At 35.3% G+C, this 24596-nt stretch overlaps 5 protein-coding genes and 1 long non-coding RNA gene across 9 annotated transcripts; 1 reads left to right on the top strand and 5 right to left on the bottom strand.

Annotated features, from left to right (window-relative positions):
* Positions 1-211: 211 nt before the first annotated feature.
* LOC104752944 (uncharacterized) lies at positions 212-1347 on the bottom strand. Its single transcript, XR_015584775.1, has 4 exons — positions 1209-1347; positions 990-1063; positions 568-788; positions 212-411 (listed from the first exon to the last, which is right to left on the bottom strand). It is a non-coding gene; the product is annotated as an uncharacterized LOC104752944 (long non-coding RNA).
* Positions 1348-4487: 3140 nt separating this feature from the next.
* On the top strand, positions 4488-5768 carry LOC104703895 (uncharacterized). Its single transcript, XM_010419984.3, has 2 exons — positions 4488-4672; positions 4988-5768. Exons 1-2 carry the CDS (start codon positions 4613-4615, stop codon positions 5597-5599), a joined length of 672 nt encoding a protein of 223 aa, XP_010418286.2. The 5' UTR covers positions 4488-4612; the 3' UTR covers positions 5600-5768.
* LOC104703894 (uncharacterized) lies at positions 5080-7787 on the bottom strand. 2 transcript variants are annotated; one of them, XM_010419983.3, is made up of 8 exons: positions 6969-7787; positions 6713-6772; positions 6524-6606; positions 6270-6334; positions 6158-6191; positions 5999-6069; positions 5783-5901; positions 5080-5513 (listed from the first exon to the last, which is right to left on the bottom strand). In XM_010419983.3, the coding sequence occupies exons 1-7, from the start codon at positions 7273-7275 to the stop codon at positions 5808-5810; spliced, it is 714 nt and encodes a 237-aa protein (XP_010418285.2). In that variant the 5' UTR covers positions 7276-7787; the 3' UTR covers positions 5080-5513; positions 5783-5807. The 2 variants fall into 2 exon arrangements, with proteins under 2 accessions (XP_010418285.2, XP_019083663.2); XM_019228118.2 differs by lacking the exon at positions 5080-5513 and having other exon boundaries at positions 5625-5901.
* Positions 7552-12298, bottom strand: LOC104752946 (uncharacterized). Of its 3 annotated transcripts, XM_087491963.1 has the most exons (7): positions 11748-12119; positions 11152-11339; positions 11021-11060; positions 10857-10921; positions 8344-10754; positions 7999-8134; positions 7669-7797 (listed from the first exon to the last, which is right to left on the bottom strand). In XM_087491963.1, exons 5-7 carry the CDS (start codon positions 10336-10338, stop codon positions 7790-7792), a joined length of 2139 nt encoding a protein of 712 aa, XP_087348089.1. In that variant the 5' UTR covers positions 10339-10754; positions 10857-10921; positions 11021-11060; positions 11152-11339; positions 11748-12119; the 3' UTR covers positions 7669-7789. The 3 variants fall into 3 exon arrangements, 1 of the variants encoding a protein (XP_087348089.1); XR_015584776.1 differs by having other exon boundaries at positions 7552-7797; positions 7999-10754; positions 11748-12298; XR_015584777.1 differs by having other exon boundaries at positions 7552-7797; positions 7999-10754; positions 10865-10921.
* A 38-nt stretch (positions 12299-12336) lies between these two features.
* LOC104752945 (uncharacterized) lies at positions 12337-15095 on the bottom strand. The gene is made up of 2 exons (XM_010475210.3): positions 12689-15095; positions 12337-12583 (listed from the first exon to the last, which is right to left on the bottom strand). The coding sequence occupies exons 1-2, from the start codon at positions 14709-14711 to the stop codon at positions 12564-12566; spliced, it is 2043 nt and encodes a 680-aa protein (XP_010473512.2). The 5' UTR covers positions 14712-15095; the 3' UTR covers positions 12337-12563.
* Positions 15096-19974: 4879 nt separating this feature from the next.
* On the bottom strand, positions 19975-23182 carry LOC147926112 (uncharacterized). The gene has a single exon (XM_087492881.1). The coding sequence runs from the start codon at positions 22615-22617 to the stop codon at positions 20302-20304; it is 2316 nt and encodes a 771-aa protein (XP_087349007.1). The 5' UTR covers positions 22618-23182; the 3' UTR covers positions 19975-20301.
* Positions 23183-24596: the final 1414 nt, after the last annotated feature.

Raw genomic sequence — 24596 nt, forward strand, 5'->3', positions numbered from 1 at the left:
TTCCCTGCTAATGAGTTAGTTAATTTATCTGAGCAACAAAGCCTCTCTAGTAAATGAAGCAAATAGCCCTGCTAATCTACTAAAAAACCCAAGTGAACAAATAATTTATGTGTGTAATGCGATTTAAGCAAGCCAACAAGAGTAGCTAAGGATCTAGAGTGCAAGTGAACAAATTCATGTGTGTATGATTTATTTAAGCAAGCCAAGAAGATAAGTAAGTAAAATTTATTGGAGAAAAGAACTACATGTATGAGTCTGTACGAGTACGAGTGTAATGGTAAGAAGTATGAAAGTTAACATCTAAAGAGAGAAAAAAAAGACCAAACCTGAGTGAATACACAAATCGAAGGGTTCAAAAGTGCCGCACTTTTACAGAGGAGAGATGTCAACAAAGTGTGTTCATCATATTTTCTGCAACAATTTGTACTTTAGTTAATCAAGACATAAACCGAACAGAATATTTATTTGTAGTCTAATAATATATTTACTAGCTACCAAACATATAAAGTCCGAGTCGTGATTAATAGATCATAGAGTTAACCTATAAAATCTAACAACCTAACTCACCAAATCTTAAACATTAACTAAGGCATTTTAACAGAGCAATGATCAGAAGAAGAGAGATGAAACATTATCTTGGATAATGGCGATGATATATGGATATTTGTCAACGTGAAGATCCTCTGGCCCCCGAAGTGTGCAAGGTTTCAGCCCGTCAAAAGGTTGTTGTCGTGAATCGTGAATCTTGTCTCGTGACAGCTACATATCATTACATCTTCTTTCTCTACCTGCAGTAATTGTGTTCTAAGAATGTCAGAAAATTTCTCAAAGATAATTTGAAACAAAATGACATGAAACTACAACAACATCTCTATCTTTCTCAATTACGACCTTTCCGTTCTCAAAAGTCAAATATAAACCTTAGACTGAGATGATTCAAATATAGATGGTTTCTTAAAAAAAGAAATAGAGAAACATTAAATTCTTACCAAACTTAACATCAGGGTCTGAAATCCTCCTCTCGGTTCTTTGATAAAAGGCACCTTAGACTTCTTGTTATTTCCTTACCGAGAACATGCAAAACAGAGAAGAGATGATTTTTAGACAAATATTAAACAACTGTTGTGCGTAGAAATTTAAACTGACGATACTTTAGTGAGAGGAAGATTAAAGAAAAATAGAACATAGTAAATAGAGAAACATCTTACCAATCTTAAAGCCGAGTTTGACTATCTCTCTCTCTCTCGTTTTTTCATCTTACCAATCTTAAAGCCGAGTTTGACTATCTCTCTCTCGTTTTTTTTTCTCTTACAGACGAAAAAGAGGAGCATTTGCTTTCTGAATCTACGAGAATGGTAAGTGATGATACATAAGTGGAAGAAGAATTAGGAAATGTTGTGGGAAGTAGTAGTGTTGTGGCCTTGTAAGCAAGAATCACTTATATAGACAGCTTGGATTAGTTCTTTCAACGGCTACTTAACTAACGTCTATATTTTCTTACCGTTGTAAATTTTGAGTCTCAAATATATTACCGTTGTGAATGAGTTGACACTTGCCTATACAGACCGCTTGGATTCGTTCTTTCAACGGCTACTTTTTTAACGTCTATATTTTCTTACCGTTGTAAATTTTGAGTCTCAAATATATTACCGTTGTGAATGAGTTGACACTTGCCTATACATCGGTGAAAAAGAAAAAGTCACACAATAACCAAAAAAAGAAAAAGAACCGTTTGAAATAAGTCCAATGGGCCTAGAGACGAAACCCAAAATCAAAATGTGGAGAGACCATATTTCTCGGTGGTCGTTAATGTATAGTAATTTAAGTTATTGATATTATTAACTTTCACAACGGTCGAATCTCAAAGGATCATACAAATTACGAAGTAGGAAGGTATCAAAACGCTCAAGTTTTAAAAAAAGAATTTAAGTTTTAAAAATTAGAACAGCATATTTAAAATGTCTATATTTGATATGAATTGCACCAAAGAACTTTGATCAAATCTGTATAAAAATTAGCCTATATATATTCAAAATGGTCTGTGTAACAAAAGAGTTTGATCGGATATAGAGAGAAAATAATACAATAAGATTTAGACTTATGAAACCAAAAAGCTAAAACGATAAACTAGTTTACCTTTCAAAGTAACATCATATATCATATTGACATCATATTTTCTAGCATGGTCACTGATTTAATAAATTCACAATTACATCATCATATATTCATATGTCCACGCCACATGCCATTTAAGTCATAGACAATTTTTTCTTATAACTATTATGGCTAAAAAAGGACCAAACATCGAATCCTTGTTCTCTTTGCTCTATCAGGAGTATCGTGTATCAAAAATGAAAACATCTCCACCTAACAAAAATAGCATTAATATCTCATACAGTGGCGGATCCAGGATCAAAAACTATGTGGGGCACTAAAGAGGATTTTTTTCTTTAGCAATAGAAAACGTTGAGATTTGAGAAAAAAGAAAACAAATGGAAAATAAGTGTTGATGAATGGGTTTGAACCCAGCTCCTCAAACACAATGTAAGGCACTTTTCTCCAAATGAGTTAGCAGATACTATATTGCAAGGGCTAGTAAAAAGATATTTAAAAAGGAGTATGGGGCACGTGCCCCACCCCCTTTAGTTGTAGATCCGCCCCTGATCTCATATGCATCTAATGGGAATGCAACATCTTACACCAACAATATGTAGTTATATACGACCAACGGACCAAGTAGAACAGCTGTTTTTGACTTCATATTTGGGTGTTTGTAATATGTGCACGTATATCACATATAGTTCATATTGAAGTTCCCTTTAACAAAAAAAAAATATCATATAGTTCATTATTAAATATTCTACAAATCGATCCCGTTGCTTGTATGTATACCATATGTACACGTATGATATAGATATACATCTCTCATATTTTGTAAGATTACTTCAAACGTAACGTGCTATCAGATTTTCCAATTCGCAATTTTGTTAAAATATTAAACCGACCGATTACTGAATATATATGTGACGTTTCGTTTAGTATGATGCTGTATTCGAATTTGAGTATTACCTTACCACACCTTTTTTTTTCACTTATCAAAACTTAAATGCTTATATACATGCATCTTATACACATGTTTTATACGTTGTGTATGAATACAATCAACTTTATTGATTCTCTTCTTTTTCTTCAAAACAACTTATTCTTTAGCATATAAATGTCCAAAAAACTAGTTGCCGACCAAATCCAAAATATGTCTAAAAGACTAAAAACCATCAACGGAAGAATCGGTCTGATTTTGGTTTTAACAAAGGACGTGGGTGGTGGAAATATCATTAACTTAATTCAACTAACTAACATCTAATTTATATAAGAAAAAAAAGTTAAGAAGAATAATCACCAACAACCTGTTTAGTACGTGGAATATATTCTATAAATACTAATATACATAGTACCGAGTCAATTCAATCAAGGATAGTTAGTATCTCTATTTGTACCCAAAAAATGGACATTTCATATATAATGTTGTTTGTTAAATATAATATATAGTTAAGCCGGTTTGGACTTACTAATTAAATTTATTAAGTACAAGTTTAATCTCGTTATAATCCAAATCCAAAACTCTCACACGTCGGATTCTCCTGGACATATAAAGTTAATGTCAACGATCTAACAAAGCCAACATATATATCTTTAAGAAAAGAAACAGAGAATAAATCATCTTTGGGATAAATTAGTTAATGGATCCCTCATTTTATTGTGTTTTATAGATTCAACCCCTTATCTTATCTTCCATTCTGTGTCAATTATTTTGTGTTCTACTTAACTCTTACTACAAGTCAAAATAAAGTTTTGATACTACATCTATTTTATTTTTTTTGCTTGATGAGTTTTATCTATTAATTTATTTATTACTTGCAATTATAAAGCAATTTCAGTTTTTTTAGTTGGATTATGTTTTCTATTTATTCATAAGGGAAAAAAAAAATTATTTGCCGCTTTTCATGTTCTTACATTATGTATGTTTGACATGTTTATGATATAACATTTTTATTTTCCAAATATACAAGAAATGTAAAATTATGATGGATATTTTAAATAATAAATAACATCACATCATCAATTACAAACTATTGTGGAAATTCATTTAGATTGTAATATAAAAAATTCATGGTGGTGTAATGGTTAGACTAACTCATAAAATGATAAGGATTAACGTTCTAGTCATTCCATTGTTATCGTCGTTAAAACCACAATGAAATATTCAAATCTTGATCTCAAAATAAACCATTATTGATTTTGTTTTTTCTTTCTTTAAAAAAAGTCTTAAAGTTGGTTTTTATTTGTGGTAAGTGGTAAGTTTCCATAATATATGTGCCAAAACGAAAAAAAACCAAAAGTATAAGGGGTAATGTCGACGACTGTTACGCGCAAACACTTTTGTCCCCTAAAAAAAGAATAAAATATCTAAACGCAAGACTTTTCGTATGTATGTGTTCTCATGTCATGTTGTTGTTTATAAAAGCAGAAACATCGTTTGGAGGTTTTACGCTAGACTCTGTCTCTGACCCAACGAAGACGTTAGAAAACAAACAAAGAACAAGAAAAGAAGATGAAATTGACTTGGTCACCGGAAACTGCATCAAAGGCTTACATCGACACTGTTAAATCGGTAAGTTCATCATGTATTATTCCGTCTATGAACTGCCAAGACTTTTGTAACGTTTTCGGAAAAGAAATTAAAATCTTCACCTGTTTCACGAAGTTATAGCTTCTTTTTATCTTCTAGGACATTTATCAATAAAACCAATTGTCTGAGTTTGACAACCTTTTTTTTATGTGTACCAACCATCTGAGAATTGAAGACGAAATGTTTGATCTTCGCACGTCTTTATAGTTTGAGATTTTCGAGACATAGGATTTGAGTTTTGATCTTTACACGTTATACGTTTTTCTGATTTTTATTTTTTGGGTTATCTTTGTGTAGTGTGAGAATCTTGGAACACCGGGAGCAGCCGAGCTAGTGGCAGCGATGGCGGCGGGATGGAACGCGACTCTAATTGTGGAAACATGGTCAGAAGGAGAAACCATAGCCATAAGTATTGGCTTAAACGTAGCGAGTCAACACACAAACGCAAGACACATTTGTATCGTACCAAACGCAAGATCACAAACTGCTTATCTTCAAGCCATGACAGAACAGTCTTGCTCAAAGTTGCCGGAGACGATCATTATGAACGAGGAAGAAGAAGAGTTGGAGCATACGATGCAGATTCTACAAGCAATTGATTTCTTGGTAGTTGACTGGGATCAGAAGGATTTCGCAGCAAACGTATTGAGAAACGCTGCGTTTGGAAGCAGAGGAGCGGTAGTGGTCTGCAGAAGTGGTTACCGAAGAAGCACTTCGTGTTTCAGTTGGACAAAAGCATTTAGTGACCGGAAAGTTGTGAGAACGGTTACACTTCCGGTTTCCGGTGGTCTAGAAATCGCTCATGTTGCCGCAGCAAGAAGCTCTGGGAAGAGTGATAACAACAATAAAAGAAAATGGATCAAGCATATTGATCAAAGATCAGGAGAAGAACATGTTATTCGAAAGTAAAAAAAAAAAGGTGTGGAGTGTTATGTTTGATTCTATTTTGTGTTCATCATTTGTATAAGAGTGTGGTTTGTACATAAAATCCAATACACTGCAATTCTTATTGGAAGATTTTGATTCTTGTTGTGTACATTGAATTCCAAGAAAATGACATAATCATCTAAGTTAAAAAGCTTTAGAGCCAACCTGGTCCCTATTGTATGGTTTAAGTTTAATCATCGTAACTACCACGGCTTCTTCTCGCAGATTTCTTGTCCGATAGAACTTTCTTGCTTTTAAGTCGTTTGTTGTCAGCCTTTGCAGCCCTGAAAATGTCAGAATTAAAAGCGTCAAGATCTGAGGATTGAGTGAAAAGGATGGAATTATAACAAAAAGAGGATTTGGTTTAGGTAGAAAACTGACATCTTCACAATTTTCTTCTTCTGTTCTTCTGATGGTGGAGGTGGAACATATGAAGCCGCATCAATTATCGCCTGTTCAATTAAACATCTCAGCTTTATATAGAACGAAACACATAATGAACAATGCTTGCATTATTTCAATAGAGTCAGTTGGTATTACCTGTAGTTTTTCAAGTGCATCGTCAATGTTGCCTCTGCAGAGAAACATACCGTCAGAAAGGGAGAATTTCTTGAAAATGGAATAGGAAAGACAAGATTATAAGGTTACTGACTTCTGCGTTCTGGTTTTGGTTGAAGAAATCACAAGTTCACCGTCCTTGTTGATCCTATTCTTCTCCTGTTCACAAACAACAATAGCTATTTACACAGACGCATATAAACAAACAAGCAGCTAAAATACTCGCACAAGATCAAGATCCAAACAACATTTTCAAAATTATATGTACTTGCTCCATGGAAACACAGTAGAGATAAAACTCATATTCATAATTTTACAGAGGGATGATAACTGAGTAAAAAAACAAACCGTCAGTAAGATTTTCTGTCTGATCCTGTCACTTAGCCAGTAGGCGTTTTTCACATTGAAGCGCATATCAACTTTGGTATTCACTGAAAATGAAATAAAATCATAAGCATTGATACATCCAAACCAAGTAGATCCTAAAACCACAATGCAAAGAACTGTAAAAAGACTGTGAGAAAAAAGGTCACACACATTTGTTCACATTCTGGCCTCCAGGACCACCGCTTCTAGCAAAGTTAAGTGTAACATGGTCTGCAAAAATACCAAAACGAAGATACAAAATCAAACTTCTCAACAAATAGAACTCTATAAACCATTAGCTTTGCACAAAGCTACTACAAAATTGAACCTTCCCTTTCTAGTTGCAATCAGATAAAGTAATTGAATTTGAGTTTAATGTATACATATGAATCATTGGCTCTATAATGGATAAAGAAAAAGCTTTTACCTAGAGTGATTTGAGGCGTAGGCTCATCGCCAGCGGAACTAGCTCTTTCCTCTGCTTCATGAAGCATCTGTTGAACCTGTGACAACCGTGAAGAAACTTTCCGATCACCAACGCTTCCACCGGAGGTCGACGCCGCCGCACAACGGATGGATCCGAATCGGGAAATAGAGTGGATTGGAACGATTCGGGGAGTGAGACGGAGACATGGCAAAAGCGATTGACACGATTTAGATGAAGAGTGAAGGAGAAGTGGATGATGGATGAACTCGCGTAGAATCATGTTCGTCATCGTTCTGACTGCCGCCATTTTTTCACTTTCTGGGTACTTCAAGATTCTTCCGATGACAAATTGACGATGTCGAGAAGAATGAAGAAGAAGAAGCGACCCTAATTTTGCGTGGCTCCCAATTTCCGGTTCAGTTTTACGGTTAATAAAAACCGAAGTTTCTTTTGTGGTTATCTCTTTGTAAAATCCGGTCCAAATCGAAATTCAAACGTGATTTCCCGGTTCGCATCGTCGCGATTATGAATTGACTTGGTTAACTGATACGGTTTGATCGACCAGTGTAGAACCCTGAAACTATTTTTGAGGACGGAATGGAACTGACCAATTGAGTCAGTGAATGAACATAAATGCAGGATTATGAATGAACAATCGAGTTCATCATTACAGAACATCACATTACTTTTTGACATTTCGTTTTCTTTTCCTGAACTAAGTAAAAGCAGAAATTTCAATTGCAGAAGCTAGTAGACGTGTAGAAATGTGGAATTACAGAAGATGGCATTGAATCTTCCAATTCTTTCGTTCATCCTTCAATTCATGATCCTGCAAAGTGCAAAGCAAACACACCAAGCTAATCAGAGAGGGTCAATTTGGAATCTCTATCTTAAATTTGACTTATTTACATGCATCAGTTGCAAAACTTCTCAAGATGTTACAGCAGCAAAAGCTGTATATATATACATTCGCCTCTAAAACCCAGAAGGAAAATAAATAGACTGGATAAAAATGAGTAGATGACCATACCAGGCACACTCTTTTGCAGATCCTCCAACATTGCCTTTGCTTTTTTTAGTTCCTCCTTACTAAATAAACCTGTCAGCATACCGTGGAAAGTAATAGTATCAGGACACACACCACTAGAAACCATCTCCTGGAAAATGTCACGGGCGCCATTAAGATAACCCACTTGACAAAACCCATGAATCAAAGTGCTGTAAGTTATTGTATTAGGACATACACCACTAGAAACCATCTCCTGGAAAATGTCAAGGCGCCATTAAAATCACCCACTTGACAAAACCCATGAATCAAAGTGCTGTAAGTAATGGTATCAGGACATACACCACTAGAAACCATCTCCTGGAAAATGTCAAGGGCGCCATTAAGATCACCCACTTGACAAAACCCATGAATCAAAGTGTTGTAAGTTATTGTATCGGCAACTATTCCTCTTCGATACATCTCACAGTAAAGCTCCAATCCATCGTCAACCTTTTTAGCCTTACAGTAGCCATTAATGAGTGTACTAAAAGTCACTAAGTCTGGGGAGCAGCCCTTGCTAGCCATGGAATCAAACATCTGTCTAGCTTCATCTAGGCGGTTCTGCTTGCATAACCCATCAACCATTGAGGTATAGATGAAAGTATCAAGGACTACACCTTTTCGGAACATCTCAGCATATAATTCTTCAGCCCTTAGAAAGTTCCCTTCTTTGACAAATGAGCTGATCATTATATTATACGTTTGAACATCAGGTTTCACACCATTGAGGGGGAGACTATTGAACAAATCCCATGCTTCATCTACCTTACTACTTTTGCACATTCCATGGATGATGATGTTATATATAGCAGTGTCAAGATCCATCTTACTCTTCTGCATAACCTCAAACAATTTCAATGCCTTATCTATTTTCATATCATTGCAGAAACCATCCAGCAAACTGCCACAAGTCACGATATTAGGGGACACACCATGAGATATCATCTCCTGGAAAAGGTCTTGAGCAGCATTAAGATCCCCCACTTGACAAAACCCGTGAATAAGAGTGTTGTAAGAAACTGTATCAGGAACTAAGCCTCTTTTAGACATCTCATGGAGGAGTTTCATTCCAGCGTCTAACCTCTTAGCCCTACAGCATCCATCTATGAGAGTATTTACGGTGATTATATTTGGAGAGCAGCCATTGCTAACCATCAAATTAAACATGCGCTTTGCATCATCTAGACGACTATGCTTGCAAAATCCATTAATCAATGAATTATATGTGAATGTATCAGGAAATATATCCATTCGAAGCATCTCACTGTATAATTCTTCAGCCTCAGAGACCTTTCCTTCTTTGACAAATGCATTGATCAATGCATTGAAAGTTACAACATTTGGGTCGACACTTCTTTTGATCATATCACGTAGCAGTTGCTCGGCATCACTCCATTTACCATATCTACAACAACCATCGATCATACAGTTGTAGGTAAGAACATTGGGAAAAATGTCTTTCTCAAGCATTTCAGTGAAAAGATGTCGAGCATGGCTGTGGTGCCCGTCTTTGCAAAGACGATCGATGATGGCAGTATAGATTACAACACCGGGTTTGATGTGGGTTTGCTCCATATTCCTAAGCAGATTCAAGGCAGATTCAGTGTCACCCATCTTACACATTCCACTTACAATAGTTCTGTAAGTAACCTCGTCAGGTTGATGACCTTCTTCAACCATCCGATCAAGCAGAGCCGTTGCTTCGAGAACTCGACCCTCCATACAAAGACCGTTCATGAGTGTGCTGAAGGTCACGACATTGGGTGTTGTTAGTCCAGTTTCAACCATATGATCAAATAAAGCCAAGGCTTCAGAGAGCCTATCTTGGAGACACAACCCGTGGAGCAGCGTGTTAAACGTAACAACATTAGGCTGGAAACCAAGTTTAGTGATCTTTCCAAACGTAGACAAAGCAAAGGGCAACTTATGACAGCTGCAATAACATTTCATCAGAGTAGAAAAGCTGTATATATTAAATGGAATCCGGCGCAATTCCATCTTCTGATAGAGAGAAATCGCAACATCGGGACGTTTCATCTTCACGACGACACCAATTAGTTTATTAAAATCAATTTCCGAATAGAGGGGACGAGATCGAACCATGTAATCGAACAGATCAATGGCATCATCTAAGCTTTTGATATAATGAGACCCACTCCTCAATTTCAAACTCTCTCCTCCAAACGTTCCTCCGCTCAAAGAAGGCTTACTCTTCTCAACCTTACTACTTTTCTTGGCGGCGCCGTTACCCAATCTCGTACTGAACAATCTCGCATAAGCAGTAGCAGAAAATTCCGATCTACTATAAACCTTAGCCAACATTTTCGATTCGCCTTGATTTTGTTCTCTCCGTAAACTTTAACAAATGTGCAAACGAGTGAAGTGTGTGTAAAAAGTGTGAGTAAACTGCAAACACTTAGAAAGAGTGAGCAAAGACGACCGGTTCAATTAGATTGGCACAGTGACCGGTTCAATTGAAGCTAAATGAACCGGTAAATTTAGAGCACTTCTATTGGGTCTCACTTTAAAAATAAGCAAAAATTAAAAAAAAATTTAGAGCACTTCTATTGGGACTTTATTGTATGGTTTAAAAGCTTTAGAATCAACCTGGACTTTATTGTATGGTTTGAAGTTTAATCATCTTAAGTTCATAACTGCCGCAGCTTCTTCTCGCAGAGTTCTTCTCTAAAAGAACTTTCTTGCATTTAAGTCGTTTATTGTTGTCAGCTTTCGCAGCCCTGTAAAGATCAGAATTCACCGTTTCAAAATTTGAGGATTGATGGGGGACAAAAAAAAAGGATGGAAGCATTGAAAGAGGATTTGGTTTGGTAGATTCTGACAGCTTTACAATTTTCTCTTCTTTTGTTCTTCCGATGGTGGAGATGGAACATGTATAAATAACCGCCTGTTGAGTTTCACATGATTAAACCAAAACATATCGGATTTAGATAAAAAAAAACACACACCATGACCAAAGAGGCAGCTGAGTTAATTGGTATTTTACCTGTAGTTTTTCTCAAGTGCATGCATGGTCGATGTTGCCTCTGCAGAGATTAAAACATGAAAGAGATAACACTCACATAGTCACATTCATACTTCTGTCGAGGGAAAATAGAGAGAAGGTTAAAAACAAACCGTCTGTAAGATTTTCTCTCAGATCCTGTGACTTAACTGAAAGAGAATTGGTACATGTGAAGCATTGAGATATAAAGTAGCCAAAAACTACTATGCAAAGAACGGTAAAAAAGGCACAAGAAAAAGGTCAGGCATTCGTTATCGTTCTGGCCTCCAGAACCACTGCTTCTAGTTAAGTGTAACATGGTCTGCAAAATACCAAAGACAGATATAAGAAGTAAGAACATCAACTTCAACAATATGTTTCTCAAAAATCAAATAACCACAGAAGAGAACTCTAGAAACCATGTCTACAGATAGGTTTTCAACAAAGGTTCAAGACTACCTTTCATGTAAAATAAGCTTTAAACAATCCAATCCAAAGATGTTACAATCAGACTAAGAGCAATGACTTGAATTCGAGATTCATGTATATACATACAGAGATGATCACTGGCTTTAATCACTAAACAGTCTAAACTAAGTTCTCTAGAAAGTTCAGAAGTCAGTTCTCTAATGACTAAACTCAGATCACTAAACTCAGTTCTCTAATGACCAAACTCAGTTCTCAGATAGTTCAAAAAGTCATCAGAGAGTACAATTCTCAATAACCTTACCTAGAGTGATGTGTTGGATTAGCATTTATTGCAACTGCGACAACCTTGAAGAAACTTTCCGATCACCACCGCTTCCTACGGATGTCGACGCCGCACATCGGATGGATCCGATCGATTCTGGAATCAGAATGGATTGGAACAATCCGGGCATGGTAAAAGAGATTGACACCATTTCGAGAAAGAGTGAAGGAGAAGTGGTTGATGGATGAACTCGCGTAGAATCATGTTTTTTTCACTTTCTCAGCACTTGAAGATTCTTCCGATGACAAATTGACGATGTCGAGAAGAAGAAGGCGACCCTAATTTCACGATTTGATAAACTCGCGGAGTAGAATTCGTGACAGTTCTGATCTCCAATTTCCGGTTTAATGTTTCGGTTAATTGCAAACCGAACTTATTTTGTAATTATCCGGTCCAAAACGAAAGGTGTAACGCGATTTCCCGGTTCGCTTCCCCCGATTTCAACTAATAAACTAGAAGTAATCTGGATTTGTGTTAGGATATCATATGAGGTTCGTTGAGTGGTTTATACAGTAAGGCTTCCAATTTCTCTGCATGGATTGTAACAAAAACAATATACTAGATGTAATGAAACAGTGTAAAACCAAATGTCAACTAGATCAAAGATTTGAGTTTATATATCTTGCAACAGCGCTCAGAAATATATAAACGTTGATGAGCATGAACACATAAATATCTGGAATGAACAATCGAGTTAACCAAAAAGCAGAACCACAAACATTAATTTTCATTGCAGTAGGTGTGTAGAAAGTGAATTATAAAAGCGAAATGGCACTGAATCATCCATTCTTACATTTATCCTCCAATTGATGATCCTGCAAAGGAAACACACGAATCTAATCAGATGGAAAAGTAGAAGCTCTACAGCCAAAAGAAAAAAAAAATACATAGACTGGATAAAAATGAGTAGAGGACCATACCATGCGTACTCTTTTGCAGATCCTCCAATATTGCCTTTGCCTTTTGTAGTTCCTCCTTACTACATAAACCTGTCAGCATACTGTGGAAAGTAATTGTATCAGGACATACACCACTAGAAACCATCTCCTGGAAAATGTCAAGGGCGCCATTAAGATCACCCACTAGACAAAACCCATGAATCAAAGTGCTGTAAGTAATTGTGTTAGCAACTATTCCTCTTCGAGATATCTCGCAAAAAAGCTCCAATCCGTCATCAACCCTTCTTGCCTTACAGTAGCCATTAATGAGTGTACTAAAAGTCACTAAGTTCGGTGAGCAGCCCTTGCTAGCCATGGAATCAAACATATGTCTGGCTTCATCTAGGCGGTTCTGCTTGCAGAACCCATCAACCATTGAGTTATAGGTGAAAGTATCAAGGACTACACCTTTTCGGAACATCTCAGCATATAATTCTTCAGCCCTTAAAAAGTTTCCTTCTTTCACAAATGAGCTGATCATTATTGTATACGTTTGAACATCAGGCTCCACGCCATTGAGGGGGAGACTATTGAACAAATCCCATGCTTCGTCCACCTTATTACTTTTGCACACTCCATCGATGATGATGCTATAAGTAGCAGTATCAAGATCCATCTTACTCTTCTGCATAACCTCAAACATTTCCAATGCCTCCAATGCCTTATCTATTTTCCTATCATTGAAGAAACCATTCAGCAAAGTGCCACAAGTTACGATATCAGGGGACACACCATGAGAAATCATCTCCTGGAAAAGGTCTTGAGCAGCATTAAGATCCCCAACTTGACAGAAACCGTGAATAAGAGTGCTGTATGAAACTGTATCAGGAACTAAGCCTCTTTTAGACATCTCATGGAGAAGTTTCATTCCAGCATCTAACTTCTTAGCCCTAGAGCATCCATCTATGAGAGTATTTACGGTGATTATATCCGGAGAGCAGCCCTTGCTAACCATCAAATTAAACATGCGCTTTGCATCATCTAGACGACTATGCTTGCAAAATCCATCAATCAATGAATTATATGTGATTGTATTGGGAAATATATCCCTTTGAAGCATCTCACTGTATAATTCTTCAGCCTCAGCGACCTTTCCTTTTTTGGCAAATGCATTGATCAATACATTGAAAGTTACAACATTAGGGTGGACATTCCTTTCGATCATATCACGCAGCAATTGCTCGGCATCACTCCATTTACCATGGCTACAACAACCGTCGATCATACAGTTGTAGGTGAGAACATCTGGCATAATTCCTTTCTCAAGCATTTCAGTGAAAAGATGTTGAACATGGCTGTGGTGCCCGTCTTTGCGAAGACGATCAATGATGGCATTATAGATTACAACACCGGGTTTGATGTGGGTTTGCTCCATTTTCCTAAGCAGATTCAAGGCGGACACAGTGTCACCCATCTTACACAATCCGTTTACAATTGTTCCGTAAGTAATCTCGTTGGGTTGATGACCACTTTCTACCATTCGATCAACAAGAGCTACTGCTTCGAAAACTCGACCCTCCATACAAAGACCGTTCATGAGTGTGTTGAAGGTCACGACATCGGGTGTGAATCCAGTTTCAACCATATGATCAAACAAAACTACGGCTTCAGAGATCCTATCTTGAAGACATAACCCGTGAAGCAGCGTGCTAAACGTAACAACATCAAGCTGGAAACCAAGTTTAGTGATCTTTCCAAACGTAGACAAGGCAAATGACAACTTGTGACACCTGCAGTAACATTTCATCAGGATAGAAAAGCTGTATATATCAAACGGAACCCGGCGCAATTCCAGCTTCTGATAGAGAGAAATCACAACATCGGGCCGTTCCATCCTCACGACCACACCAATTAATTTACAGAAATCAATTGCCGAATACAAGGGGCCAGATCGAACCATGTAATCGAACAAACCAACGGCATCGTCTAAGTTTTTGATATAATGAGACCCACTCCTCAATTTCAAACTCTCTCCTCCAAATGTTCCTCCGCTCAAAGAAGGCATAGTCTTCTCAACCTAACTACTTTTCTTGGCGCCGCGACGATGATGAACCAAGCTCGTACTGAACAACAATCTCGCAGAAACAGCAGCTGCACTAGCAAAAGAAGATTCCGATCTACTACAAACCCTAGCCAACATTTTCGATTCACCTTGATTTCGCTATCTCTCTCTCTCTCTCTCTCTCTCTAAACTCTTAACAAATGTGCCAACGTTTGCGTCAGTGACTGTACCAATCCAATTGAACCGGTAACTGTACCAATCCAATTGAAACTAAATGAACCAATAAAGTTAATTCTCTCTTCAGAGTACGTATTATTATCATAAACCAAATGAACCAATAAAGAACATGACAACAATATAATTGAGTTTTTCTTTTTCATATCTCACAAACCAGAAATAGCAGAAGCATATTAATGCTCTTTGCGATTTTATGAAGATGAAATTGAGTTTTTTTTTTTTTTTTTTTCTGATTTATACTCCTTGTGACTAGTGTTCGTAACCTCTTTGTCAATTGTCATGCCTATGCATAACTCTGATCATCTATGGTTTGATTGAATTGTAACAAAATAAATATTAATGCTCTTTTGTGATTTTACGAAGAGGAAATTAAAGCTAGCTTTTCTGATCTACGTACATGGAGAATTGCAGAAGAATATGGTTGTATAGTCAACATATTCAACTATCTGATATTGTTTCATGAAATGTATATATCTAACTCTTGATTGTATAGTCAACATATTCTAGACAGTTTATTACTGTCATTTTTTTTTTCTATAACTTTTTTGAATGATGTGCTAACGCCCTATGGTTAGAAACAGTAATATATGTTGGTTGAGGTCCTTGTGGAGCAGTAACTCTTGAACTCATATATTTTGCCAAACTAGAAAAATCTTCCATAAAAGCGATGAGCGTGATTTGTAATAAATATATCAATTGTGGAATAGAGTAGATTCTCAGCCAGTCTCTTAGCTTTAACATAACTTCACAAGTCACAACACGTTTTTTTTAGTTACTACTTACTAGTATATATACGTTTATATATATTGAACTAAGTAAAAGCTAAATTATGTCACTCTTTTTTTTGTATGTGTAAGAAACATAAGCTTTTCTTTTAGAAAAAAAAAAAAAAAGTTTGTGATGATTGGATTAACCCAAATATTATGTTGTTAATGGGATTATAATTATTTATTAAAAATACATTATATATCCTGTAGTGTTGATATTTTTTTATCCTATAGTGTTGATTCATGATTTGCGTACAAACAAGGAAACCTAGAGGAAATAATTTCATCACATGCTCTAGAAGAAAATCTAGGTTTATAATATTACTCAAAGTCATAATTCAAAATAGACACAATCTCTTTTTATCATCATGTATTTCATATCTACTTCCTCTAAGTAATAATGGTTTCTCTTTTCAAATAATATATTATATAGTTCTATTTCTACAATTTAAAATATATATTATCAAAAGTCTAAAACATGGAGTAAACAATTTGGACTCCTACGAAAACCTGATTGTATATCCTACGAAAACATCTGTCTAATTTTTATTTTTTTTCAAACCTGACATAGTATATGAAATAGTTTTTAAAAATAAAAATTATTCTAATTAGTTCATCAATAACATTCGACTAATTTTAGAACTGTAGCTCGTAGACCAAGATCAACAACATTTAAATAAAACAACAACAAACAAAACCTTTGTCGTAGCTGTATCACCAATTAAAAATCACCACTATACACCCAGTTCAAATATTACCAAAAAAAAAAAAATTAATACTAGGGAGAACAACTCTATTCATTGCGTTACCTATTAATTAATTATCTCATCTCTGGCTCATTCCAAAAGATATACAGTATATACAATGCAAAATAGTTTAAACTATTAATTGAGATTCTTGGCGTCGTCGTTCAGATTTCAGAGAGAGCCTTCTGACCGCACGTGCCATTAGACAGAAGAACTTGTCAGCTCTGCGACGCCGTTTTACCTACAATATTCTTATGCGTACGTTGGGAACCTATCATCTCCTAGTCCCTCGACTACGTGTACTCGTTTATTTACATTAATCCCTTAATTATACTTCATTACTTTTCTTATGTTATTAACTTCTTATATAGAAACAAAAAAAACCACAGTTAAAAAATTGGATTTTATCCGGTTTTGTGTAAATTTAGGGACATTTGTCTTCGTTATTTATCCTCTATATACTATGTTTGACTCGATTTTATTCAGGTTTATAAGTTAAAATATGAATAATCTCTTTGTAAATATATACTCACACACGAGAGCAATGATCTCTAGTAATCGTGCCACATGTCAAGGTCATTAGCGTAATCATCGAAGTAATGAAACTGTATATAGTATGCCATTATTTAATCTGATGAACAGTGATCATGTGAAAAATTTACAATGCCAAACAAAACTTATATAGATATGTAACCTGTAATGAGAGATTGATTATATTGGTAGCCAATAGTTTTACATTTTTTCTACTAATCATAATCATATATGAAGCAATTACTATTTTAAGCAAATCTCATTAGCTGTTGAAATTTAGCCAGATGAACGATTCAAGTAAATTATAAAAATTAATTTAATAAGGTAGATCTTAAATTTTTAATGAAAACATGTGAGAGGAAAACGAATCTACTTTATTCTTTTTTATTTTCTTTTAAAATGGAGGAAGTTTGTATTTTTTTTTGTATAATGATGAGGAAGCATTGGGAGAGGACGAGATTCTCGTGTATTAAAAAAAAAAAAAAAAAAAAAGAGATTGTACTCTACCATATCATTATAATTTTCTCTTTTTAACTTTTAAAAAACTTTTCTACACCAAAATCAAATAAATTTTAAATCTATAAAAAACATATTCAAATAATTAGAGAGAGAGAGAGAGATATTTGGTGAGAAGTCAGCATTTGCCGACAGGAAATTCTGTCTTACCACGAAAATACCAAATCAATAATTCCAACTACATTTTTTAGGTCGTAACTTTTTTCACTTCTTGTTTTGGCGTCTACGCATTTTTATAAAAATTATTTTAACTCAATACACTTACTGATTTTATGTCATAAATGTATTAATCAAGTCCGTAACGTTAATGTTTTGAGAACAATATTGCAGACAAAATCCAAAAGTAATTTGTTTTTTCTTGAATTAACGTCGGAAATTTTTGATTAATTGCGATGATATGATGTAAAATATTTTTATTTTTGATATCAAAAATGTAATACTTATTTTTCTTAGGAAAATTTTGTTTATACATTTTTATGTAAGTCTTCACAAAAAATAAAATACATTTTCATGTAAGTGTCTATATCTCCTTTTTTAAAGGATGAAAGTGAGAAATACAAGTATATATCTATATGTATTACAAGTTTCACTTAAAGATTTCTCAAAAACCAGAATTTCTTTGTGCTTATGTTCATGCTTTATTTATATTCAACATTTATCTTTTGGTCGTTTAAATTTGTTTTGTTAATACTTATAAATTTTAATGGTGTTATTTATTTTCAAAAACTGATGGTATTTTAGAATATAAATTAAATGTTTTAGAAAACTAAAAACATAAAATAGTATTAGATATAAGTTTTTAATATAAATGTATTTGTAATAAAACAGAGACAAATTGCTTTTTAGTCAAACTTTATTATTATGCAGTATGTTTTGAATTTTCTTGAGATCAACAGCTAATGGAGGTGGGTAAGATGAATCTAATACCAATCAAGTATAAAGTTATCAAAACACAAATAAAGTGTATTCTTTGTCATTATAATATGCTGTTTGTGGGGTATAATTATTGATATATATACTTTTTGGTGGTTTTTACCCCTCCTTTAGGTAAGTTAAAATGATTCCTTGATGAATAATTTTAAAAGCAAACCAATTTCTTTGCACTCAATAACAATTATTTTCAACTTGATATATATAATGTAGAATGTAAGAAAATGGTTGATGACAAGGCATTGTCAATTTGTCACACAGAAAAGAGAGAGAGTACTTAGATCTATCTATTTGTCTGGCAAAACACCATCCAAAATGAATGTGTTTTTTTTTTCCTAAACTTTTTTCAGTTTTATAATTTGATATGTTGGTGGTTCTGTTGTTACTTAATTTGTGTAATTTCACTTTAGCTGTCCAGTCTGTCCATTTATGATATATTTTACCACTAACAATTTCAAAGGTCTGTACTATTTGATAAAAGCTATGATGAATGTTATGGAGGTTAGATTTTCATATCAAAAGATATACAACAACTAAAAACTTTTCTGAACCGCAGTTCTTGACTTTTTTTTCTTTTACTACCATATTATTCCGAAGAGTGTAAAATCATTCATGGGTTTGCGCCAAAAATTTTGATTTTTGTTACCAAAAAAAAAACATATAGTACAAATCATGAGTTTGGGCAAAAAGTACGAGAGATTTAACCTTTTTTTTACCATTCACAGTACAAATCATGGGTAAACACACAACAAGACAACTAATGTTACAAAATCTACAAGAATCGAATCTCGTGAGTTTATCCACGAAAATCAATCAATTTTTTTGTAATCCTCAAGAACAAAAAAATAAGATAGAGTTTTTGGATTTTGTGTCTAAAGTTTTAAGATTGTTTTTTCATCTGTAAAAGAAGTTTTAAGATTGTTGTTCCACTTCTAACAGTTTCACTTTCACACACCTTCAATATAAGTATATAACCATAAAAAAAACTATGATTTTGATGCAAGAACCTCCCACTAAATGTGCTTTCCCTTGTGGGGATCCACATTTTTTGAGAAAAGATTTCAAGAAAAACACTCGGATAGATTGATAGTTAGATAGATAGATAATCATAATCATAGTTGAAGTGAAAGCGAAAACCCAAAAACCCGGTTCAGTTCTTGGGTGACAAAAAGGTCTACATCTTTCGTCGTCCACATCAATTGTTATGATGAAGCAAGAATGTGAAAAAATGTACAAAAAGAAAATGAATTTCTTGAAATGGAATAGACATTGTTTTGAGTCATGATTAAGAATATTAACGTTAATAAAAAAAAGAACAAAAGAAGAACAGAAACAAAAGAGATCATTACAATGTACAATAGAGAAGATGAAGCTGTCGTTGAATCTTCTGTTGATGCCATTAATGTTCTTAACTACAACCTTGGACCTTTTGAACCAGTAAATTGATGATCACGACAAGAGAAGAAACCGAAGTAGAAGCTTGGACCTTTCACATTAGATTTCATTGCTATTGATGCTTGCAGAAACATGGACACTAACTTTACAAAGAGAGTCACTTGTATTCATGAATTACAAAACCAGTCTCAAGATCATTGCTTAAGTTCGAAAAAAAGACACGGCAAAATTCGCCTAAATTATGATCAAAATAGGCTAAAAGAAATACAATATTATGGCTCTCTTTCTCACCTCCTAAAGGAGCCATTAGCCAAGTACAAATTAAATTAAGGGTAGTAAAACAAAAAAGTAAGAAAAATGAATTCAAGCAATCCTACAAAATGGCAAAGTTCTAGTGAAAAAACTACTAAAAAGGGTAAGCCGGAGAGAACTAACCAGAAGTAAATAAAAGAAGTAAAAAAAATTAACAAGTCACACAGAGGATGTATCGATGAGAACATCGTTTAGCACATCATCTTCACCATTCGCCATCGCGAGCAGCTCTGCATCTCTCTCTTCCTCGTTAGAGAAATCTCTCCTTTCGAACTTAGAATTGGCTGATATAAAGATCAGCTTTTGAGCTCGATCCACGGCTGTGCGTGACCTCCCGTGCGAATTAACCCATCTCAAAACAGAGGAGTTGCATTTAAACCCACAAGAAGTAGCGTGGAGAAAAATAAGCCTAACCGCAACTCTCCCCAATGACCTGAACTCACTAAGATAAGTTTCCCAAACAAGTCTACTGCTTTGTGGATTAGCTATCCTCATTTTACCCGAAACAGGATCCCTCTCTTTCATTTGGACCGCCCTAGCATAAACCGGATCAAGCCCTTCGGTTCTCCATTTCATCAGTTCCATCATTGCAATATGTGCTTCGTCTCTAGACACAAGCCTTGTTATTAACTTATCAACATCTTTCTCTTGTTCTGGCGACAAGCATTTGAATGGAGGAAGATACTTCCCGCTGCTGTCTCTTATCAAGTAAAGCGGATCAAGTATAAACGCTGCAGCCCAAGCAGGGTGATAACTCTTCTTGAACCTTCTCTCAACGATCTTCTCCACTTGCCTCTCTTCAACTACATTAAACTTTGCATACCAATCTTTAATCTTCGCTCTCAGCTCGTCCCAAAGGGGTAAACATTGACCTACCAAAGGCCTCTCTTCCTCTATCCTCCGAGCCATTTCTTTAACGAGCTTCAAAAGCGAATAAACCGCCTCTACCTCGTTCCAAAACCCAACATCCCCAACCATTTCACCAACCTCTCTAGCCATATGATCCTCCATTAGAAGAGCTTTACAAGCATCTTCATGCATTACAAGCTGAATCGCTCTAGCGGAACTAAGCACATCCTCAAGGAGATTATACAATGGCTCAAACAAGGAACTGTCCAAAGGCAAATGCAGCATCCTAGTCTCTCCTTGCTCTTGCAACTGATACTTACAAACCGCGTTTCGAACCTGCGCCGTGCTGTTGACGAAATTGACAAGCCTCGAGCAGCTTTGCGAGACGGATTTGAACAAAGGAAGCTCTTTCACGAAATCTTGAATCAAACTGTTGAAACTTTGAAACTGACAAGAGAGATTCACCAACCACTGATGCTGGCTCTCAAGATTCCTCAATGCTTTACTCATAAACCTATCCGAAACAATCCCAACACACCTCTGAGGTGAATTACCACAAATACCCTTCACCGTCTCCCACAAAACCTCCTCTGCGTAGTTAGACGCCACAGCTCCGTTCACAAACACAGCTCTTCTGTACAAACTCGTCCCGTTAGGCAAATTCACGATCAAATTCACCAAACTCTCGCCGGAGTTTTCGAGTTTCCAGCCATCAGAAGCGATCTGAAAGAACATTGCGTCGTGGATTCTCGAATCAGCCTCTGCTCTCGAGTCCTCGTACTTTAAATCCAACCTCCCGGTAACGAAATCTCTCCTCGACATGATCGGTAACCCAACTTGCGTCAAAAAAGCTCTCAGCTTTGGATGCTCAAGACCAGATAAAGAAACAGAGCCACAAGATTCAAAAACCCAATCAGAGAGAGAATCTAACGCAGATTCTATCTGAGCTTTACTTAGATTCTGCGTCTGCGAAGTTTTAGGACTCTTGAGCTTCTTCACACTATCTTCAAGCATAGCTAAAGGACCCAAATCGTCTTTTCCACCGGAAAGCATCAAATGCGGCTGCTGCGTTACCGGAAACTGCCCGCAGAATCTCGAAGGATCAACGACACTCAGAGGCGTCACATTATAAGACCCTTGATGATGGTGGTGGTGATGATGATGGTGATTCAGAGCTTCCACAGCGGAGGAGTTACGTTTCCGGTGAGAAGAAGACGTGGTGGTTTGCGGCGGAGGAGGAGGAGAGATTGTGGAGATGGGTTTAGGTAAAGAGTTGAAATTGGGACAAGTGCCACGTTTGAGATGCTCAGAAGCGGTACGTGAAGGGTTTGAAGCTGAGAAAACGGCGTCGCAGAGAGAGCAACGGAGCTTAACGGCTTTAGGGAAACCAGTGTCGGTGTTGTGAAGTAAGATTGGTTCAAGATGAGTCCAATACCACGCGCCTTTGCCTTTTACTGCTTTTGTTCTTACCATCATTAACCCTTCGTAACGCTTTTGTAACGCCTTTGTTGCTAACTCTTCCGCAGACGGTAATGGCTGTTGCTGTAATGGCGATTGCGTTTGCGTTTGCTGTTGTTGTTGTTGTTGTTGTGTCGCCGTTGTTGCGTTTGTGGTAGTCGTCGCCATTGTAAAGTCGAAAACAAAAAAAAAACTTTATAATCAAAAAAAAAAAATCTGAACGAATTAAGCTGAAAGTAGCGAAATCTTTAAGGAATTGAAGAAATTTTCTCGGATTCTTGGAAAATTTTCCCGGAAAATGGAAATTGAAAAGAAGGAAAAAGCTGTGTTTTTTTTTTTTTCTTTTTCTGAGAAGGGTTTAGTTGATTCTTAGTTTTCTCGTACTATTTCAAAGTCCGCCGGCGGACGGAGATAACTCCGGCGATTTCTCATGACGAAAGATCAAAAACAGAACATTAAAAACAAAAAATAAAACCTTTCTCTTTTCTTTGGTTTCAACCTCTTTATAAGAAATACTTTTTTCTTCCTCTCTGCTCTGCTCTTCTCACACTGATCGTTTCTTTAGTTTTTATTTTTTATTTTTTATTTTGAAGAGACTGAGAAATTTTCAAAAGGGGGAAGAAGAAAGAAAGAGACAGTAGAGAGAGAGGGGGAGAAGAAGAAAAAATAAGGGAGACAGAAGTGAATCTCACGCGCAAGAGGTAAACGCGTGGAGTAAAAACATTGAATGAAACGTTTGATAGGAACAAGAAGAAGAAGAAAGGGGTGAGAGACCAGACCAGAGTCCCACGTCGTACGAGAACGGAAACAAAGCATTGGTTGTTCGACTCTCTCACTTCACTCTCATTGGTACGTGTTCCTCACACTCTCTCACTTAAAGGTATCTTTTATTAAAACTGTGTAATTTGTAACACCTTTTAATTTTATATTTATTAAAATAAAATCACTTTTTCAGTTTTTTTTTTATGAAAAATATTTTTTTTGGATGTCTCCTGCTTTCATATTTTTATATATATATTTTTTGGGAGTGAATTGTTGGAAGAGGTCTTCGTCTGTTTCCTCTTTTTTCCTTAAATTTAATGTTTTTTTCGTTCATATTATAATATAGTATCAACTATTCCACGTAATCAAATTTGGTAATATTTGGATGGTTCGTGTTATGAACTAACCACCCATATGAATTTAATTAAAATACACTATTTAGAGAGGAAAACCATTCATGACACAAGAAAAAAGCAGCTCACAAACTTAGTACTAAATCATTTAATGATTTTTAAAGTTGATAATTGTGTGAAAGTGTTAATAAATGAGTGAAAGAAAAAAGATTTGTAAATATAATTTTAATTTATTTTATTGTATGATTGTAAAAAAAAAAAAGGAAGGAAAAAAAAACAAAAAAAAATGATGAGTGGGGTTTTCCATATGTGTCTTGTTGTCTATGTGGGATATATTCAGAATGTGGGCATAAAAGGGCAACCTAGGAATTTAATTTGTTTCTATAGGGACTGTAGAGAGAGAGAGATGAGAGTTGTTGACCAAAAGGACATTCCTTAGTAAATACCTTACTTATTTATTTTCAGAATCCAGTAAATTTTTTATTTATTTATTACATGTGACAAAAAAATACATTTATTGAATATAATAATTGGTGCAATAATAAAATCATTTACTCACCCATTACAATTTGTTTCTGCTCGAAGTAGTATAATGCATGTTTCTAAAATTGACAATAATTGTATACTTCAATTTACTACTATCAGAGTAATTATAACTGGAAAACAAACTATTTTATCACACTAAATTTTTAAAGAAGACTTTATTTTACTAGTTATGTTACTGCCAAATGCTAGCTAGTAATTATTATTGATAATGATAGAAAATTTTCCATACAAAAAAAAATTTATATGTTTTTCTCTATTTTCATTTTCTTGATATCACTTTCCTTATATGAATATAAACAATTTCTTTATTGTCAATATATTTTTTTTAATCGTCGAGAGACTTTCTCTAATTTTGTAATTTAAAAATTTGGTGAGCATTTTCTTAGACAAACTCCAACCTATTTCCATTTATACTTCCAAACTCCATTTTAGAGAAAAACCTTCTCTAACCCCATTCTATTTCCATCTCCAAAATGGAGATTTCTA

This window comes from Camelina sativa, chromosome 16 (assembly GCF_030686135.1).
Source record: "Camelina sativa cultivar CO46 ecotype springtype chromosome 16, ASM3068613v1".
Lineage (NCBI taxonomy): Eukaryota > Viridiplantae > Streptophyta > Magnoliopsida > Brassicales > Brassicaceae > Camelina > Camelina sativa.

Excerpts from the sequence above, each read along its gene's own strand:
- LOC104703895 (XM_010419984.3), top strand. The coding sequence starts at position 4,613 with ATGAAATTGACTTGGTCACCGGAAACTGCATCAAAGGCTTACATCGAC. Across the intron at positions 4,673-4,987 it reads ACATCGACACTGTTAAATCG|TGTGAGAATCTTGGAACACC; the intron begins GTAAGTTCATCA and ends ATCTTTGTGTAG.
- LOC104703894 (XM_010419983.3), bottom strand. The coding sequence starts at position 7,275 with ATGGCGGCAGTCAGAACGATGACGAACATGATTCTACGCGAGTTCATC. Across the intron at positions 6,192-6,269 it reads ACCAAAACCAGAACGCAGAA|AGGCAACATTGACGATGCAC; the intron begins GTCAGTAACCTT and ends GTTTCTCTGCAG. Across the intron at positions 5,902-5,998 it reads AAGAAGAAAATTGTGAAGAT|GGCTGCAAAGGCTGACAACA; the intron begins GTCAGTTTTCTA and ends TGACATTTTCAG.
- LOC104752946 (XM_087491963.1), bottom strand. The coding sequence starts at position 10,338 with ATGTTGGCTAAGGTTTATAGTAGATCGGAATTTTCTGCTACTGCTTAT. Across the intron at positions 8,135-8,343 it reads ATCTTAATGGCGCCCTTGAC|ATTTTCCAGGAGATGGTTTC; the intron begins ATTTTCCAGGAG and ends GGCGCCCGTGAC.
- LOC104752945 (XM_010475210.3), bottom strand. The coding sequence starts at position 14,711 with ATGCCTTCTTTGAGCGGAGGAACATTTGGAGGAGAGAGTTTGAAATTG. Across the intron at positions 12,584-12,688 it reads TCTGCAAAAGAGTACGCATG|GATCATCAATTGGAGGATAA; the intron begins GTATGGTCCTCT and ends TTTCCTTTGCAG.
- LOC147926112 (XM_087492881.1), bottom strand. The coding sequence starts at position 22,617 with ATGGCGACGACTACCACAAACGCAACAACGGCGACACAACAACAACAA.